Raw genomic sequence first — 20,570 nt, 5'->3', positions numbered from 1 at the left:
GCAAAACCTTGAGTCTCATGTTTTCATTTACTATACCAATCTCTTCTCAGATTCCATTATTTTAATATTCCTTAATATTTGTCTCCTTGTTTTAATTCCTTATTCTCAATCTCTTAAATTCTATATATCTTTAACAATTTTTCAATTGGTGCCCTCATCTCCCTCCCCCAAGACCCATTGCTTCCCTCCACCCATGCGCGATCTTCTTTACATGCTGTTATGTAAAAATATATCTATAATATAATATAATTAATATAATATAATAAAGTTTTCTTTCTTTCTTACTCAATTTGGTGAGAATCGCGGTATCCAGTAAAAGGGATTCAGGGGAGATGCCTTAGTTTGAACAGCCAGGCAGGGGCAAGTGGCCACAGCACTCCGCAGGTCCAATCCAATGGGGGAGTTACTCCTTGGCATGTCAAAGACGCCCTCATTTCCAGTTCACCACAAAATTCAAGTTCTTCCGGCAGGCAGGCCAGAAGGGGTGGGGTCTGCCCAATGATCTGTAGCACAGCAGGGCTTCCGGTTGACCACGCCATCTTGCTCAGACGGGGGTCCGCACAGCGGAGCGGACCTCGGCGCTTCAGAGGTGGAGGGAATCGTTCCAGCGAAACGAAACCTCCTTAAAAGCCCCAAATCGTGCTTTTTGGGGACAGATTTTGCCTGGCGGCGCCAAAAGCGGGCTCTCTCCTCCCCGGATCGGCTTTGTTTAAGCCCCCGAGAGCGAGGAGGTGAACCGCGGCGGACAGGCTGACATTGCTGCTCTGAGAGTGCGAAGCTGCGAGTCTGGGAAGTGGAGGTGGCCAATTCTTCAAAGAACATTCAGCAAATGAATAGACTGTGAGTAATTTGGATTCTTTGGAATGTAAATTAAGGCAACAATTTGGACCTGGGAGAGAGGGGAAAAGAGGAAGCCACCCCCCCCCACGGTAACATAAGAGACAGTAAACAGAAACCCGAAGCCGTAAACAGAAGATTTTAACTTAAAAGGATTCCTCAAAGGCATCAAAGAGAATCTCCCCTAAATGCAGGGTAAAAGGGGAGAGAGACTGTTGTGATTGCCCTGCAGAATGAAGTTAAGACTAAGAAAGACCTTTCTTTTTCTCGGGAGCCGGCAGCCCAGAAAACCCAGTGAGCTGACCAGGATTTATAGTTAAATTTTATTTCTATCTTTATCTCTGGACTTTTTGGAAATTTTTTTTTGGTTTATATGCTTTTGAAATGTGAGTTCGAACTTTATTTTTAAGAATGCAGCCAGCTTGTTAAAATGGAGTCGAGAAAATAGACTGCGATCATATTCCACCCCATGTGACAAGTTTTGACCTTGACAGGACTGAACTATGTCAACAAAAAGGTACCCGCCTGAGTTTCAGCGGACTGTTTTGACCTTAATGTGGGAAGCAAGAATAGAACTATGTCAAGAGGAGACACAACGGCTAGTGTTACAGCAACAATTCCAGATTGTGATGACAGAATATGATTTCCTAGAAGATGAAGCTTTTGAAACTGAAGAAGATGAATGTGAGAATGACAATGATGACGACTGTGATGATTTAACACAAAATGAAGCCCATCACGAAAAAAATGATGATTTTACTCTACAAAAAGTTGGATGGAGTGCCTCCCCTTCGAGGGGGGCACGACTGGACTTACTGGAACTCCAGAATGACCACAGGGAAGAAGGAAAAATTAAGCAGAGAAGAGAAGAAGCTCAGGGGTCTGATATGGAGGCCTGGATGGCAAAAGACTGCAAACAGGGGGTGGGGTGAAGGGAAAGTGAAGTGGTGATTGTAAGGATGGGTTAATAGGACTATAACTGGACTGCTGACTATGGAACTTGCTGGATTGGTGGGGTGGAGCAGGTACTCGGGGGGTGTAAGGTTAGTTTGGGAATAGTTATAGGTTTAAAAAGTGAATTGATTCTGGAAAAAGGTGAAAATATGGAGGCCTATAGAGGGGTAAAAATTAGGCACGGGAAGAAAAAATGGGAGTTTGATTTCTCAGTGATTGGACAATAGGCGAAAATGATAATAGTTTAAAAGTGGTACAAGATATAAAGGGGTATGTTATAAAATATGAACTATGAAACTGTTGAAGATGATAAATAAGGGAGGAAAACCGGGGAAGGGTGGGAGGGTGGGGAAGCCCACAAAATATGGTTTAACAATTATGAATTTAACAATTATGATGAATTTTTTTTTGTCTTTTTTCCTTTTTGTCTTTTTTTTTTCCTCTTCTCTTTTTTCTCTTTTTCTCTTTTTGTATTTTCTTTTTTTTGGTATGACAATAGATGGTTGGATGGATGTACTCCTGCGTACTGCCCTGGTTCACTGGAGCTCCCTGGTGGCAGGGGGGGGCTTGGGGGGCAGGGGAGGGGGAGGAGGACAGAAACCCAATCATAAAATGGACCACTTCTGACTGATCACCTGCGTGGGATACTTCTGTGGCAGGGGAGGACCCATGGAGGGGGGTGGGAAGAAGGTGGAAAAGGTGTTTATGTATGTACCATCTTTTGTAATTTGTAAAAATCAATAAAAATTATGTTAAAAAAAAAAAAAAAGATCTGTAGCACAGCAATGCAGATCTATGAGCAACCAAAAAACCCTGTATTTTAATAGTTATAAGGTTTTTCTGTCCTTATATTGTCTATATGCTCTATATGTCTGTTAGGGTGTTTGGGGGTATGAGAATGTACTGAAATCTTGTAAAGAACACACAACAACAACAACAACAACAACAACAACAACAACAACAACAGCCCTGTGATTTTGTGCAGACTTTCCCTGATTCATAGGATCAAACCCTGTTTTTTCTGAATGAATTCTTGTTCCCACAGAATCATAGAATCATAGAGTTGGAAAGGGCCATGAGGGTCCAACCACTGCAATGCAGGAATCTTATGCCCAATGTGGGGTGGAACCCACGACCCTGAGATTATAAGTCTCATGCTCTCCCAACTGAGCATAGAGTTGAACTCTGAAAGTCTAATGATTAACTGAGAATGTATCTCAGCTAGCTCTGTCATGAGGTGTTTAGCTTAGATCACATGAAAAAGGATACAATTACAGATCTGTTTTTCTATGCTGTTTTATTATTGGTTATAAATCCCCCCCAGTGATATAAGGTTTCTTTACATTGTACACCACTTAATAAGCTCAATAAAGTTACAACGACCTCCACCCTACAAGTGTTTGGTTGTAAGGAAAATTTTGTGCCATGGTAAATATTTTAAATTGCTATTTCAACCCTTTCTTACTTTGATGCATGTGAGGAGAGTAGATCAAAGGTTTCAACAGGATAGGATACAATCATACTCTGTATAAAGCCACATATGAATTTATCTGATTTTTTAGAAGTTTAACATTTCCTCCTTATTAGCTGCTCCTTTTTGTTTAGATCAGGCCTAAAAATAATAATGTAGCATTTAGGGGAAAAGATGCAGCTCAGTAAACCTAAGCCAGATGACAGGATGGAGAAGACCTCCACAGCCACCATGTATTTCCCCTTGGTGCTCAGGTAGGTTGGAACAAAGGAAAGCCACACACTGCAGAAGACTAACATGCTGAAAGTGATGAAATTGGCTTCATTGAAACTGTCTGGCAACTTCCTAGCAAAGAAAGCCACCGTGAACCTGACAGTGGCTAGAAAGCCCATATAACCCAGGACACAGTAGAACTTGGTGACTGACCCTTCATTACATTCAACGATGATTTCTCCATGCACTGAGTGACTGTCCAAATCTGGGAATGGGGGAGAAAAAACCAACCAAACAGCACAAACGACGACTTGAACGAGGGAGCAACACAGTACGACGGAATGTGCCAATCTTTTCCCCACCCATTTCCGGAAGATGTTTCCTGGCTTGGAGGCCATGAAAGCCACAACCACTGTAATAGTCTTAGCCAAGACGGAAGAGACTGCTATCGAAAAGACGATGTCAAAAGCTGTTTGTCTGAGGAGGCAGGTGATTTTACTGGGTTGTCCAATGAACAGCAAAGCACAGAGGAAGCCAAGGAGGAGGGAGGCAAGGAGAAGGTAGGTGAGGCTCCGATTGTTGGCTTTGACGATGGGAGTGTCCTGCTGCTTAAGGAAGACTGCCAGCACCAGAGCTGTGTTGCATTTTGGATTAGTTGTAGTTTCTGGGCACATTGCAGTAGTCCAAGCGAGAGATAACTAGAGCATGCGCCACTCTGGCTAGACAGTCCGCGGGCAGGTAGGGTCTCAGCCTGTGTACCAGATGGAGCTGATAGACAGCTGCCCTGGACACAGAATTAAACGGCACCTCCATGGACAGCTGTGAGTCCAAAATGACTCCCAGGCTGTGCACCTGGTCCTTCAGGGGCACAGTTACCCCATTCAGGACCAGGGAGTCCTCCATACCTGCCCGCCCCTGTCCCCCACAAACAGTACTTCTGTCTTGTCAGGATTCAACCTCAATCTGTTAGCCGCCATCCACCCACCAACCGCCTCCAGACACTCACACAGGACCTTCACCACCTTCACTGGTTCTGATTTGAAAGAGAGGTAGGGCTGGGTATCATCCGCATTTTGATGAACACCCAGCCCAAAGCCCCCCCCCCCGATGATCTCTCCCAGCGGCTGCATGTAGATGTTGAAAAGCATGGGGGGGAGGACGGAACCCTGAGGCACCCCACAAGTGAGAGCCCAGGGGTCTGAACACTCATTCCCCACCACCACTTTCTGAACACGTCCCAGGAGGAAAGAGTGGAACCACTGTATGACAGTGCCCCCAGCTCCCAACCCCTCTAGATGGTCCAGAAGGATGTTATGGTTGATGGTATCAAAAGCCACTGGGAGATCCAGCAGAACTAGGAAACAGCTCTCTCCTCTGTCCCTAGCCTACCAGAGATCATCAACCAGTGCGACCAAGGTAGTTTCAGTCCCATGATGAGGCCTGAATCTTGACTGGAAGGGATCCAAATGGTCCACTTCTTCCAGGCGTGCCTGGAGTTGTTCAGCAACCACTAGCTCAACCACCTTGCCCATGAATGGAATATTTGAGACTGGGCAATAGTTGGCCATATTGCCCGCATCTAAAGATGTTTTTTTTTCAGAAGCAGTTTGATAACCGCCTCTTTCAGCGGGTCTGGGACGGCTCCCTCACAGGGAAAATCATTCACCAACCCGCAAAGCCCATCGCCCAGCCCTTCCTGACTAGCTCCTGAAGCCAACTTGACTCTTAATGACCCCAAATGTTTTATCTGCAGAAGGAAATGTCTTGGAAAAACCTCTCCCAATAGTTCTTTTCACTTACAAATTCTTCAAATCCTGCCAAAAGGACATATTTTGTGAATGAATAGGGTAGGTCTGTTAATTGGATTCAAGAACTAAGGTATTTACTATTTCAACAGCATGGCCCAGACTTGCCAAGGTGAAGGCAACCAGCAAACCTTATCAGATTATCTTGACAGACGGGAGACAATCTACACTCTCAAATTTCTGTTGTAGACCACCTCTTTATTTGATGCTTTTGGGCGGTCTTTGTCTAAGGGACTGGGCAATTTCTAATGTATTTAAAAGTTGCAACACACCTTTGTTCTGGGTCCATGCCTTTTTGCGGGGGGGTGGGGGTACTCTGTTACAAGACAAATAAAGATCTTCCTTGCTTTCCTTCTCCTGGTTCCTGCCTCCACTCACTTTTTGTTGACAAATAACCCCCTTTTCCCCCTGCAACAATACAATGGTACCTCAGTTTATGAACACAATTGGTTCCAGAAGTCTGTTCATAAACTGAAGCGTTCATAAACTGAAATGAACTTTCCCATTGAAAGTAAAGGAAAGTGGATTAATCTGTTCCAGACGGTCTGCGGAGTACTTAAACTGAAGCGTTCATAAAATGAAGCGAACGTTCCCATTGAAAGTAATGAAAAGTGAATTAATCTGTTCCAGATGGGTCCACGGCATTCGTAAACCGAAAATTCGCAAACCGAGGTGTTCGTAAACCGAGGTTCCACTGTATATAAGTGCTGAACTTACACTCGTATTGTGGGTGTCTCATAAAGAACTGGTTTATGTGGGAACAGGAGGCTAGACTAGATGGACTCCAAGTCAGATCCAGCAAGGCTTGTTGGGTAATATAACTGGGTAACAGGTAGTTTATCATCCAGCTGGATAGTTCAGTTGGCTAGAGTGTGGTGCTGATAAAGTCAGGGTCACAGGTTCTATCCCTGCATGGGACAGTTGGATATTCCTGCATATTCCCTCCCAACCCACAATTCTCTGATTCTAAGAATACTACAATCCTACCAAAACATTTCTGCTCTGATGAAACAGCACAGAATATAGGCAACCGGATAAGGAACTTGGCCTGTAAATCACAAAACTACACCTGCAACTTTCGCTCCCCTTTCGTGTTTCCATCATATGGGAAACTTTGTAAAAATGTTTCATTTTGGCAGACATAGTGATCACACATATGAAATAACATGAGTTTTGGGAGGTGTATGCCCCCTTTTAGATGAAAACTGAAGGGAGACTGCTTTATGTTGGACAACTGCTTTTTTTTTAAAAAAAAAGGTTTTAACACAGCTCTACATATAAATATATTGCACAATGATTTTTATTTGAAAGACTCTTCTTTGAATACCTCATTTTTCTTATAGAGAAGAAAATTATGCCGAGTTAAACATGTTTTCTTTTTCATGTCTCAGAGAACCTGGAAGTCTGAGTAGTGATTATTTACCCTCTAATTACCAGGTTAACTGTGATTGCATTTTCTCTAATTCCCTGGAGACGTGTAGTGGGAACTAGCAAAATTACAAACCAACAGTGAAATATAGGTTTGTATTATTTCCTGTGAAACTTAGAACTAAGGCTAGAAACAGACACAACTTAATCAATCTCTTTGCTGCAACTTCACACTGCATAATAAGTTTATTATCTCCTCTGTAATTATCAAATTAACTATGATTAATTCTCCTCTCCTTGTTTTCAAAGTTCCTGGGGATTGTCCATGGTCATGAGGAAAACTATCTGTTGGCACTGAATAAACCATCCATATCCCTTTGCAACATTCAGAAAAGAGAAAGAGACAGGCAGAGCCCCGTCATTCTGAAATGCAAATTGTCACATATGCTGAATAAGTTGCCATTTGAATCTAATTCCAGGATTCACAGCTCCTTGAATAGCAATGTTGGAATAGGTGGAATTCTTTCTAGAAATCGGATCTTAATATAAAATGATGGTGTTAGTTGTGTTAGTATTTGTGCTGTTGCCTCAAGCAGTGTGCAAGCTTCCAAATGCTAAATGTAGTATCAATGACCCTCTTCCTATTCTCCACAAGTATTATCAGCCTGGAGATCTCAATATTGCTGGCATCTCTTCACAAAACTTTGTGTTTTCAAGTCCAATGACATTTCAAAAACCTCCCTCTACTGAGCTCTTTGGTGATATCATGTAAGGAGTTATAAAATATAACTGTTCCAATATATTACTACCAGACTTTTAGAAGACATCTGAAGGCAGCCCTGTTTAGGGAAGCTTTTAATGTTAAACAGACCATTGTATTTTAATATTTTGTTGGAAGCCACCCAGAGTGGCTGGGAAAAAAATAATAAATTATTTTTATTTTTATTATTACTATTAAATTGTAGGGGAATGACATTTTAAACTGTATTGTCTATTAGATATTCTGGATTGGATAAGAGTTTACAGGCAATCATTACCAACCCTATGGTTTTAAATTCATCCTGGTACTTTCAGTATATCTTCTGTTGTTAAATATATGGTATCTGATAATTTCAAGAATTGGAATAGACCTGATTTAAGAAATACAAAGCCTCCCTAATTGCTATTCAAACTTGGCCTTCTTTAGATGCATATTGGGAAGAGTAAAGGGGATAAAATGCCAGTGGCTGCCTTACCACAGTCAACAGCTCTTTCCTGTATATGAGCTGTAATACATAGCTTGATGAAATGCCACAGTTAAGTATGTAATGTATAGAACTGTGCCAAATATAATCTGAAGCAGATGAACCATTTTGTGGCATGTAACTCTCCTTACAGCGTACTGACCCAGCTCTACCAGCACATTTTGGCCTTGGCATTTGCTGTAAGCGAAATCAATTTAAACCCTCGACTCTTACCCAACATCACTTTGGGCTTCCAGATCTATAATAGCCAGTTCAGCGCAAGTGGAACCTATCAAGCGTCAATGGAACTTCTCTCGACTCAGGAAAATTTTATCCCAAACTACAAGTGTGACACCCGTAGCAATCCGGTAGCAGTCATTGGGGGACCTAATTCCAATGTCTGCCTCCATATGGCAACCATCCTGAGCAACTACAAGATGCCACAGGTAAGCAGGATCTATGAGCAAACCACAGGTTGCTTCTCTTGCTTTTTAGATGTGGTTTGGAGGTTATAATGGATGTGGCTGAAATCACACTGGAAGCCTTGCAGGAAAACTTGACTATAGGGAGAATGTCTACATTATCTCAGATCCATTTGGCAAAAACAGAGATTTCTGTTTCAGAGTACACACACACACACACACACACACACACACACACACACACACACACACACCATCCCAGCCTTCAGGTGCATTGTGAAAGGGCCTTTTTTGCGCAACCCAGGGGGCATGCTGGAGGCTACACAGAGGATGAGAGAGACACAAAGTCCTGTTGCATGAGCAGCAAACCCCTTTGGCATTGATCTATGGTACCATCAGAGTTTAAGATGTTAGATTGGCAGATCTGGACCCTGATGCTGGGAAAGATTGAGGGCACTAGGAGAAGGGGACAACAGAGGATGAGATGGTTGGACAGTGTTCTCGAAGCTACGAACATGAGTTTGACCAAACTGCGGGAGGCAGTGGAAGACAGGAGTGCCTGGCGTGCTATGGTCCATGGGTTCACGAAGAGTCAGACACGACTAAACAACTAAACAACAACAGATTGGCAGAAGGTTCAAAAGAAAAGGTTGATGCTTCTTAGGTGATACTTTGTGAGAAGCACTATGCTTTGGTAGTAGCTGTTTTGCCGGAGATGCACACATTAACCTACAAGAACATGATAATATGATGAGAACTTTACTGTTTTATGTTAATATTTCTTTAGCTTGCATATGGTTCCGCACCAGTACTGGATACTGAAAAACAAGGTGCTTTCATCCAACAGATGTTCCCAAATGGGGCTCACCAATATATGGGGATTCTCCAGTTACTTCTTCATTTCAGGTGGACATGGATTGGGGTAGTTTATCTGGATGATGACAACGGAGAGAGGTTTGTGCAGAATGTGCTTCCCAGCTTCTCCCAAAGAGGCATCTGCTTTGCCTTCATAGAACGTTTACCGAAACAAGGATCTTCCAGTGCTTCTGGTGTAATTGCGGACAAGGGGATCAACATGACTGTGGGAATCATGGCGAGCACTGCCAGTGTGGTGGTTGTGCATGGTGAAATTCAGACCATGCTGGTCTTGAGGACATTGATTGAGTTTTGGGAATTCAGTAGTGGCCAAAAGAATGCAAAACTCCTGGTTATGACAGCTCAAATGGATTTCACATCATTTCCGTTGCAAAGACAGTGGGACATAGACTTCATCCATGGTGTTCTATCTTTAGCAGTTCACTCTAAAGGGGTGTTAGGATTCCGTAAATTTATTCAGAACAGGAACCCCATTTCAGAAAAAGAAGACAAATTTCTGAGAGTATTCTGGGAGCATACATTTACCTGTCTTCTCCCTGACACCAAGGTAGACATGGCAAATGAGGAATTCTGCACAGGGAAGGAGAAGCTAGACACTCTTCCAGCATCCATTTTTGAAATGAGTGCAACTGCTCACAGTTACAACATCTACCTGGCTGTTTATGCTATGGTCCATGCCCTGCAATCCATGGATTTGTCCAAGTCCAAAAAGAAAGCAATTGCCGGAGGACAGAGAAAGAAGTTTCTCACTGAACTTCCATGGCAGGTAAAACACAAAGAGAAGAGTGGTCACTCTCTGTGCCAAGTCTGGGTTTGGGGCAGCGACAGACATGGTTTCTCACTGACCCATTTTTCAACTTCTTTTCTGGTGTTTCTTGCTCACAGTAAACACATTAAACACTGGTTATTTTGAAAATACCTAAGCATATCAACTTGATGACCTGCCTCTCAGAGCCACCCTTCATTCTTTCAGGACCAAGACGTGCAGTGGCCTCTAATTTGACTGCACAATATCTACCTATTACTGGATATTTGGCCATCCAAGTTTCTTGGAGCATGATAAAGTCAAATGCTTGATGAAATAGATATCCAGACTCCTGGGCAGTGGGCAGGTAGGTGAACCAGCCTGCCATGTTCCAGGAGACAATTCTGAGGGTCATAAGCACCCAATGAATAAGCTGGTCTTTGCACCTTCATACTGTTTGGTTAATGTCACTGTGGCCGAAGTTTGTTTTTCATGTTGGTTAACTCCACAATATGCAGAAAAGGCACATATTTTTAATAGTACAAGAAAGCAACTCCTCACACACCGAAGCATGTTCAGTAGCCTCCAGAAGATAAAGAACATGGTGGGGCAATGGGGTTTGCCCTGCTTGAGCTCATAGTACTGTGGAGGAGAACATCACTGGCTTCTTGCTTGGAACAATGAACTGCCACATCCTGCACTAATCATTTAAAGAGCCCATTGATCCTAGTTTGAAGTGTGTTGTATTCTTGCCTTGCTTCTCTCTTAAGATCTCTCTCTCTCTTTCTTCCCTTTAGCTTCAATTTTTTCTACGAAATGTTTCATTTAACAACAGTGCTGGGGGAAAGGTTTCATTTGATCAAAAGGGGGCCTTACAAGCTGGATTTGATATTATAAATTGGGTCACATTCCCAAATCAATCTTTTCTTAGAGTCAGAGTTGGAAACATAGACCCAGATGCTCCTCAAGCATTCACTATTGATGAGGATGCCATTGTATGGCCCAATATCTATAACCAGGTAAGGGTCCACAAAACTTTACAGATGGTTCCCATTATTTCCCCAAAGTTTTAAAAATGGTTTATTCTTCAGAATTGGAACCAACTTTGCCTCTTCTCATGTCAGCTAGATGAAGCTCATTTATCTTAAACACAACCAAGGTGGAAGTGCAATCAGTCCTGCATAGAAAGTAACTCCTAAGACTCAAGCAAATTTATTATGCCATGCCATGCCAACCTCAATCTCGTTCTCAGCTGTAGATTAAACTATATGATACAAACTATCTAAATCTATTTTTTGAATGTTAAAATATTCTGTGCTTTCCTTTATTGACAGTCGCGTCCCATTTCTCTGTGCAATGACAATTGTCATCCAGGTTATAGAAAGGGCAAGAAGGAGGGGAAGCCATCTTGCTGCTATGATTGCCTTCCATGTCCAGAAGGAAAGATCTCCAACCAGAAGGGTAATCATGATAATGTATAAAGTTCTCAGAAGTATAGCATGTAGTCCACTGGATGCATATCAGGCTGAAACTCATTTATCTAATGATGCTAAAAAATGTTTGTAGTTCAGTTTTCCATATATTTTCATACTGATTTTTGGATTAGAACTCTATAACAAAGCTCAGAAAAAAGTGAACTCCAAAGGTTAGCAGTGTTTTCAGTTCTTGTATTATTTCAGGAAGAATGAATAGGCAATTTTTATTGGAGATGCTAATATTGAACAGTTTGAAGCAACTGGATACATGAAAATGGAGTCCTTTTGGAATAAAAATATTGTCAAGGCCCATATGTTTAATTAAAAAGTTTGCTAGCAGAACGTTCTTCAAAAACAAAACAAAAACATCAATGATACATCAAAAATATCCTCACAATACCTTGTGCTGTCGAGCTTAGAAATAACTTTAATTTATATTCAAAGCTGACAAACAGCTCTCTCGCACACACTCACACACAGGCTTCACTGCCTGCCATCCAGCTGCTTTAGCCTGGAGCTACTTACTTGGAGAGCTTCATTTACATCCTCACTCCACAAAGTTTGAAAACAAAGAAATGCAAAGGTAACTCCTTTCAAAATGGAGATTTGCAACCAAAAACCCTTATCACCTGATTTAATGTTATTCACTCACATGTTAACTGCTAGAGAACAACAACCAGTTAATTATCAACTTGGTTAAATCTCAGAGAGAGCTCTTCTTGCTGTTCTTTAGTTTCAAGCGATGCGGGTGGCACTGTGGTCTAAACTACTGAGCCTCTTGGGCTTGCCGATCAGAAGGTTGGTGTTCGAATCCACACAGAGCTCCTGTTGCTCTGTCCCAGCTCTTGCCTACCTTAGCCGTTTGAAAGCACACCAGTGGAAATAGATAAATAGGTAGGAATGTAAACAGTGTTTCCATGCGCTCTGGTTTCCATTATGGTATCCTGTTGCGCCAGAAGCGGTTTAGTCTTGCTGGCCACATGACCCGGAAAGCTGTCTGCGGACAAATGCCGTCTCCCTCAGCCTGAAAGCGAGATGAGCGCCACAACCCCATAGTTGCCTTTGACTGGACTTAACCGTCCAGGTCCTTTACCTTTTACCTTTAGCTTCAATGGAATCCTCGAGTTAAGCCCTTTCACCAATACAAACAAGCAGTCCCATTTTAGTGTGAATTAAACCAATTAAGCACAATTAAGCACAATTCAAAGTGTTGTTGGTGCTGACCTTTAAAGCCCTAAATGGCCTGGGTCCAGTATACCTGAAGGAGCGTCTCCACCTCCATCATTCTGCCCGGACACTGAGGTCCAGCACCGAGGGCCTTCTTGTGGTTCCCTTGTTGCGAGAAGCCAAGTTGCAGGGAACTAAGCAGAGGGCCTTCTCGGTGGTGGCACCTGCCCTGTGGAACACCCTCCCAACAGATGTCAAAAAGGAAAACAACTACCAGACTTTTAGAAGACATCTGAAGGCAACCCTGTATTATTAAATCAGTCTGTATTCCCTTGTCAACGATCACCATCAAACTGAAATGATTTATAGAGGAAAGAATCATTCTGTTTGCATTGTCAATTGTAATTCAGATTTGTTAAGTATAAACAATAATAATAATAATAATAATAATAATAATAATAATTTATTATTTATACCCCGCCCATCTGGCCGGATCTCCCCAGCCACTCTGAGCGGCTTCCAACAGAAGAATAAAACACAATAATCTTTTTTTTAAAAAAAATAAATTTTTATTGGTTTTCCATACTAATAAAACAAACAAAAAGCATGTACATACAAAGCATATTTTCCACCCTCTCCCACCCCCCTCCAAGAGCCCCCTCCTCCCACAAGAGAATCCCCTGAAGAGTGGGCAATCAGGAGTGGTCCATTTTATAGTTGGGTTTCCCTCCCCCCTCCCTCCCCTCCCCCAGAGCCTCCCCCTGCCACCAAGAAGCTCCAGGATGGAAAGGAGAGAGGCAGGGGATGTCCCCCCCTATCTATCCAATTATGCATAAAAAAGAACAATAAAAATAAAAATAAAAACAAAACACTCAGCATCAATAAAAAAAAAAAGAAAAAGAAAAAAAAGGGGAAATTTTTTTTTTATACCATATCTTTTTTCCTAATCATTATCCTTTGGGCTTCCCCAGACCCCCCCCCCCTTTATTGATTTTTCGTTTACCAAATCAACTTATCTATTTAGCTATTTACTATACTTATCTATTTAGCTATTTACTGAAATCATCTATTATTTACTTTTTAAATTTATATATCTCCTTCCATTCCCTCCTTCCCCCCGCATCCCAGAACTCTCCCTGCCACTGAGAGCCTCCAGGGCGCAAAAGAGAAGCAGAGGATGGTCTTTTTCCAGCTGAGTCCCCCCTCCCCCCGTTCCCTCCACTCCGGCAGCCCCCCCCTGCCACCAAGGAGCCCCAGAACGAAGATGACCCATAGGAGAGGGTAAAGCACCCAGCTATCCCTTCCAAATCACTCTTTTAGCTATACCAATAAACTCATTTCTAATCTAAAAAGAAAAAAAACTACTTTAATCTACTAATCTACTTTTCTCCCCTTGCCTAAATTTTCTGCAAGAACTTTCATAATTTTATAAATTCTATATTCTATTTTCTCATTCCATTTTATATCTTTTCTTTCTAACTTGAGCTCTCCCCCCCTGCTCCCAGCACATCCCTTCGAGAAAATTCCAAAGTCCGTAAGCCAGTTTCAACACCATTTTAGACAGCCTTAAAACATAAAACCGTTTTCCATTCACCCCACTCCCTTTCTGCAGCTTTTTACATGTCCAAATTTTATATTCCCTCCCTGTTGCCCTTTTCTTATTTGAATAGTCCACTCAATGTAGTTTATCTCTTCCCAAAGTCTTTGTTTCTTATGGGAATTCTGAAGTCCGAACATAATTTGTGCTCCCCCTTCTAAGGGAGCACCATTTCTCTGACACCCTTCCTCCAAAACTTTTTCATCTTTCTTTTCACTGCAAACTTCCCCCTGATCCGAGAATTGACATAGTTCTTGATTTCCCACTATTTCTTCTTTAGATCCTTCTTTTAACGTTTCTTGTCCTTTGTCCCCTTGGAGAAGTTGTTCCATCTCTCCTATTTGTAAATTGTCTTTGTGCATTCCGATTGTAAGTTCCCATAAGAGTTTCAGAGTTTTTTCTTTGAATTCAGTTGAATAGTCACTTGTTGACATTTTTGTGCTCCTCTCAAGGACACAGTGTTATTCCAAAGCACAGGAAGTGGTTACATTTCTTCCACCGTCGCCATTTCCCCAAACTGGTTACAATATATTCCAAGTTAAAGAAAAAATATTATTTCCAAATTATAATTGTCCGGAGGGAGATTTCATAAATAATTCTGTCCGTTCAATTTGTCAACATTGTTTCCACTCTCCCTCTTTCACTAATCTTAAAAAGTCTGTCGGGGCTGCTGGTCCCAGCGGTAGGAAGAGGTTTTCCTTTCTTAAAAAATCATCCGCTCTCCCCTTAGCCCTTTCACGGGAGGGGATTTCAATACAGTTCTTGGAGATTCATAAATACAGCAAATCCACAAATTATCTTGGCATCGGGTATTTTCTTAACTGCTTCTTTCGCCCATCATTAGAAGGAGGTCGGCTTCCGTTTTTTAACCTCACTTCCTTAAGCAAATTACCTTAACTTTAATTCCAAACAATCCAGATTACTCACAGTCTGATCTTTTGCTGAATTTTCTTAGAAGAATTGGCCGCCTCCACTTCCCAGACACGCAGCTTCACGCTCTCAGAGCAGCAATGTCAGCCTGTCCGCCGCGGTTCATCTCCTCGCTCTCGGGGGCTTAAACAAAGCCGATCCGGGGAGGAGAGAACCCGCTTTTGGCGCCGCCAGGCAAAATCTGTCCCCAAAAAGCTCGATTTGGGGCTTTTTAGGAGGTTTCGCTTCGCTGGAGCGATTCCCTCCACCTCTGAGGCGCCGAGGTCCGCTCCGCTGAACGGACCCCCGTCTGGTCAAGATGGCGCGGTCAACCGGAAGCCCAACTAGAGCATGCACCACTCTGGAGAGACAGTCAGTGGGCAGGTAGGGACTCAGCCTGCGTACCAGATGGAGCTGATAAACTATAAATCATTTCAATTTGATGGTGATCATTAACAAGGGAATACAGACTGATTTAATAATAATATTATAATAATAATTTATTATTTATACCCCGCCCATCTGGCTGGGTTTCCCCAGCCACTCTGGGCGGCTTCCAACAGAAAAATGAAATAAAATAATCTATTAAACATTAAAAGCCTCCCTAAACAGGGCAGTATATTATACCACTTGACTAAAACCAAACAAATATTTTGATATATACATTCAGGCAAGATGGCAGCAGAGGCATTGCACCCTTGGACAAAAAGCAGCATTGGCATTTTCCTGTGCCACTGAGCTCTGAGCATTTAGGTGCAAGATTTTCTTTCATGTTTTGACCTTTTTTGCCTTCATTTGGGTTTTTCCAATATCAGAGCATGTAGAACAAAATGAAACGTGTTTTGAAAACTACATTTTCTTTTTTCAGACATGGTGGCCTGCTTTCAATGTCCAGGTGGACAGTATCCAAACAATGGCCAGGATTCATGCCTTCCAAAATATATAACTTTCTTGTCTTATGAAGAAACATTGGGCCTCGGTTTGGCTCTTCTTGCTCTTTCCTTGTCTTTCATCACAGCTCTGGTGCTGGGAATCTTCATTATGCACAGGGACACTCCCATAGTCAAAGCCAACAACCGGAGCCTCACCTACACTCTCCTCATCTCCCTCTTGATCTCCTTCCTTTGTGCTTTGCTATTCATTGGCCAACCTGAGAAGGAAACCTGCTTCCTCCAACAACTTGCTTTTGGCTTCATATTTACTGTGGCTGTATCAAGTGTGCTGGCTAAAACCATCATTGTTGTCATAGCTTTCCGGGCCACCAAGCCAGGGTCTAAAATGAGAAAATGGGTGGGGAAACACCTGGCCACCTCAATTGTTCTTTCCTGCTGCCTGATTCAAGCCATTATTTGTACTGTGTGGTTGTCAACTTCTCCTCCATCCCCATATTTGGACATGCACACAATGCCTGATGCAATTGTACTGCAATGTACTGAAGGTTCACCTCTCATGTTCTACTCTGTGCTGGGCTTTTTGGGCTTCCTAGCCATTGCCAGCTTCAGTGTGGCTTTCCTAGCCAGGAAGTTGCCTGACAGTTTCAATGAAGCCAAGTTCATCACCTTCAGCATGCTGGTGTTTTGCAGTGTGTGGCTCTCCTTTGTTCCAACCTACTTGAGTACTAAGGGGAAATACATGGTGGCTGTAGAGATCTTCTCGATCTTGTCCTCCAGTGCAGGCTTACTGGTTTGTATCTTTTTCCCGAAAAGCTATATAATTATGGTTAGGCCTGAGTTGAACAGCAGAGAGCAGCTAATACAGAGGAGAAAATAATCATTGTAATGTGGTACTCAACCCAACTAACGTTATTCATCATTTAATCGCATTGTAAGCCATGGAAATTTAGCCATCGCTAAATACCTACCTTGTCATCCATGAAACTCACAATGCAATCCCAACCAAATATACTTATCCTCAGCTAAGTTACACTACTATTGCAGCCCCAATCATGAGAAGAAAATGAAAGAGAGAGACAACAAAAAAGAAAAAAGGAGAGGAAACAAGAAGAGGAAGAGAAGGAAGCAGAAAGAAGACGGGAAAGAAAGAAGAGAAATTATTGAGAAAAGAAAAGAAACAATTAAGAAAAAGAAAAAGGACTTAATGATTTTCCATCTGCTGGTTACATAAAAAGTGTGTGTGTGTGTGGGATTAAGACATTCAGTCCAGATAACATCATCTTGTCTACGTTCTGTTAAATAATATTTCTTTTAAGTCAAAGTGTCTCAAAGTCATTCATTTCTTTCTCCCATGAAAAGTCCAAGAGGGGATCCCAAATTATTATTATTACTGGTAAAGGTCAACCGTGTTCTTTCCTACGTATCAAATTTACTTCATTAATTCCCTCTGCCATTTCTCCATACTGAATAATAGCAAATTCTCCCATCTGTGTCCACCATTCTCTCCACTTGTGATCACAAATTATTGGCATAATATTCCATAATTCTTGTCCCATATCTTTAAGAACTGTGTGACTCTGCACGCTTTGATGTCAGTTTACACCTTTATTTAATAAAGCATTGGATCTGGCCATTCTCATGCTCAAACCCTCCTTTGGGCCTGCAGTTCAAGACAACGTGTTTGGCATGCCTTGTGTTCATCCACATTTGAGTGGAGAAAAACATTTGAGTAGAGAAAAATTACCGCCCAGTCAGCCTGACATCAATACCAGGAAAGATTCTAGAGCAGATCATTAAGCAAACGGTCTGTGAGCACCTAGAAAGGAACGCTGTGATCACTAAAAGTCAGCATGAGTTTCTGAAAAACAGGTCAAGTCAGAGTAATCTGGTCTCATTTTTTGACAGAATTACAAGCCTGGTAGATGAAGGGAATGCTGTGGATATAGCCTATCTTGATTTTAGCCAGGCCTTTGACAAGGTGCCCCATGATATTCTGGTAAAGAAGCTGGTAAAATGCGGGCTTGACAATGCTACCATTCAGTGGATTTGTAAATGGCTGACTGACCGAACCCAAAGGGTGCTCATCAATGGCTCCTCCTCTTCCTGGAGAGTAGTGACTAGTGGGGTGCCACAGGGTTCTGTCTTGGGCCCAGTCTTATTAAACATCTTTATCAATGTTTCAGTTACAGGTAGGTAGCCGTGTTGGTCTGACATAGTCGAAACAAAATAAAAAAAATCCTTCTAGCAGCACCTTAGCATGCACACGAAAGCTCATACCTATGACAAACTTAGTTGGTCTCTAAGGTGCTACTGGAAGGATTTTTTAATTTTTGTTTTGACTACGTCAGACCAACACGGCTACCTACCTGCAAGACAACGTGTTTGGCATGCCTTGTGTTCATCCACATTTGAGTGGAGAAACAGAATTGGTGAAAAAAGCTAATGTCTTGATTGACCTAGGGCAAGAAGGCTCCCCAGATTTTTGGCTGGAACTATCTACACACCCCAGCTAAATTAGAAAACAAAATGGTGTTTTGACATCTCAGGATTGGGTCTGTCATAACGTAGTTTTTACAACCACCAGAATAAGTCTAGTGTCATGAAAGAAAAGGAGGATTGTTCTCCCCCACAAAAAGGCTTTTAAATGTTTTAAAAACATCTGTCTTAAGGGAAATAGTGATGGTGATGTGAATGTTACTATATAATGAATATAAATTTTTTTTAAAAAAAATCAACAGCAGGATTTAGTCACTAACATAATTTAATGGTTGGCCTATGGATCTATGGAATAAGTCTCCTTTTCTTGGGCCCTGAATACCAGAGAAAATGCAATTGTTCCTATCATCTGATGGCCCCATGGGCTGAGATTAGGAAATGAATACTTTTTAAGGTACCATTACCATTTGATGCCAGATTATTCTGTGAACTGCACTGAGACCCCTGGGTATAGGGTGGTATGTTAGTCTTTGCTTGTTTCTTAATGCTTCTCTTTTTTAGTGGCCTTTAGTGGCTTTGGAGCTTATTGTTGCCTCACCGGGGAGGGCTGTGAAGCCTACTGACCTCTGCTGATATGCACCTCCACAGTAAATGCTAAACATGTGATTAACTCCCCAGTAATTCTCAAATCAACTGTGATTACAACCGCTTCTGCAAATATCATGGGGAATTCTATTGGCCACTAGCAAAATAGTAAATTCTGACTCAAGCTAGATATTAACACCTGCTGTGCCATCGGTCTGAGTGCTAATAAACTGCACTCTTGAAAGTCCCAGCTTTCGAGCTCAGCTGACTGAGTGATTATTCGGCTCAGATGAGGAAACTAACAGGCACTCAAATGATAATGTGGGAACTGATAAAATGGTTTCTTACTGGATGGTTTTCACCCAAGATGATTCTATTTGGAATACTGGCATTAGTGTGGCTGCCTCAAGCTGGTTGCAGACTTCCTGTTCTTAAATCTTGCAGGGATGAGCATGCTCCTAGTCTTCACAACTATTATCAGTCAGGTGATCTCATCCTTGGGTGCATTATTTCGCAGATCTACAGATCTTCTTACCAGATAACATTCACAAAACATCCTTCTCAGGACGTAGCTGATGAGCTCATGTACGGAGCCAGGTTTTGATGATGATGATGATAGTAATAATAATAATATAAAAATCTTTTCAGATAATAATCTCAGGATGTTTCTATGAGGATGAGCTGTAGATTCAATAGTTAGGGGGATGACCTGACTGCATTCCTTACTTCCTTTTTAGAAAGGCATTCTGCCTCTACCGCTACCTTTTGGTATGTTCTTATTTGCTGTGGTGGAGTAGATGACAATATTAGTATTAAAAGTAGTAATAAATGCAGATATTCTGTAACATTACTTCTCTCACTAACCATGTGGATGATTTCTGATGTTGAGTGTACAATTGCTAAGCTCAATCCTGTTATTTGTAAGTATGATCAATCATGAGACCTCACTGTTGCTGACATTATTTCTCAGATTTACATTACAGTAAGCTCTGTTTAATTTCTTGAACTTGCTGCACACGGCTGAGAGACTCTTGTCAGAACATGTGCTACCCCCATGACATATTTAGAAGGCACCTGGGCTGCTATTGACTTTAGACAGCTTCTAACACTTGATGTTAGAATTGCTCTTATTTCTTAGTTTTCATGGCCACTATTATCAGTTCCTGTTGTTGAGCATGTGATCTTGAGGTATCTTTTGACCTGATTTATTAAATAAACCCAACGACAGCTGGATTTTCTTGATTATAGGTGACGGCCAACTAAATCATATTGAGAGGAGACCCTTTGAAATGAGTATCTGTTTATTCCAATTGATCCATTCTGAATATGATCAGCATTGTCTCTCACTCCACTAGATATTGTCTTGTATTTCCATGATGTGACCACCTTGATATTTATCATAGAAGTGGAAAGCAGTCTTAAAAAATAATCAAACTTCCTTTGTAGGTTTCTGACTCAGAATTACCAGAACATCCTGGCCTTTGTATTTGCTGTTAGGGCGATAAATGGCAACACTCATCTCTTACCCAATTTCACCCTGGGTTTAAACATCTATGAGAACTACTTCCAGCCAAGATCTACACTTCAAGCCTCT

The 20,570-nt window shown here is 41.8% G+C and overlaps 1 protein-coding gene across 1 annotated transcript; it reads left to right on the top strand.

Annotated features, from left to right (window-relative positions):
• The first annotated feature begins 3,816 nt into the window (after positions 1-3,816).
• LOC148683221 (vomeronasal type-2 receptor 26-like) lies at positions 3,817-16,832 on the top strand. The gene is made up of 7 exons (XM_088659945.1): positions 3,817-4,035; positions 7,304-7,416; positions 8,026-8,317; positions 9,081-9,935; positions 10,712-10,933; positions 11,249-11,375; positions 15,931-16,832. Exons 1-7 carry the CDS (start codon positions 3,817-3,819, stop codon positions 16,830-16,832), a joined length of 2,730 nt encoding a protein of 909 aa, XP_088516071.1.
• Positions 16,833-20,570: the final 3,738 nt, after the last annotated feature.

Source organism: Zootoca vivipara, chromosome 16 (assembly GCF_965207765.1).
Source record: "Zootoca vivipara chromosome 16, rZooViv2.hap1.1, whole genome shotgun sequence".
Taxonomy (NCBI): domain Eukaryota; kingdom Metazoa; phylum Chordata; class Lepidosauria; order Squamata; family Lacertidae; genus Zootoca; species Zootoca vivipara.
The sequence above is the reverse complement of the archived record's forward strand: the minus strand, read 5'-3'. Positions and strand labels throughout refer to the sequence as shown.

Coding starts and splice junctions, on each gene's coding strand:
- LOC148683221 (XM_088659945.1), top strand. CDS start 3,817: ATGTGCCAATCTTTTCCCCACCCATTTCCGGAAGATGTTTCCTGGCTT. Junction 8,318..9,080: donor GCAACTACAAGATGCCACAG/GTAAGCAGGATC, acceptor ATATTTCTTTAG/CTTGCATATGGTTCCGCACC. Junction 10,934..11,248: donor GGCCCAATATCTATAACCAG/GTAAGGGTCCAC, acceptor CTTTATTGACAG/TCGCGTCCCATTTCTCTGTG.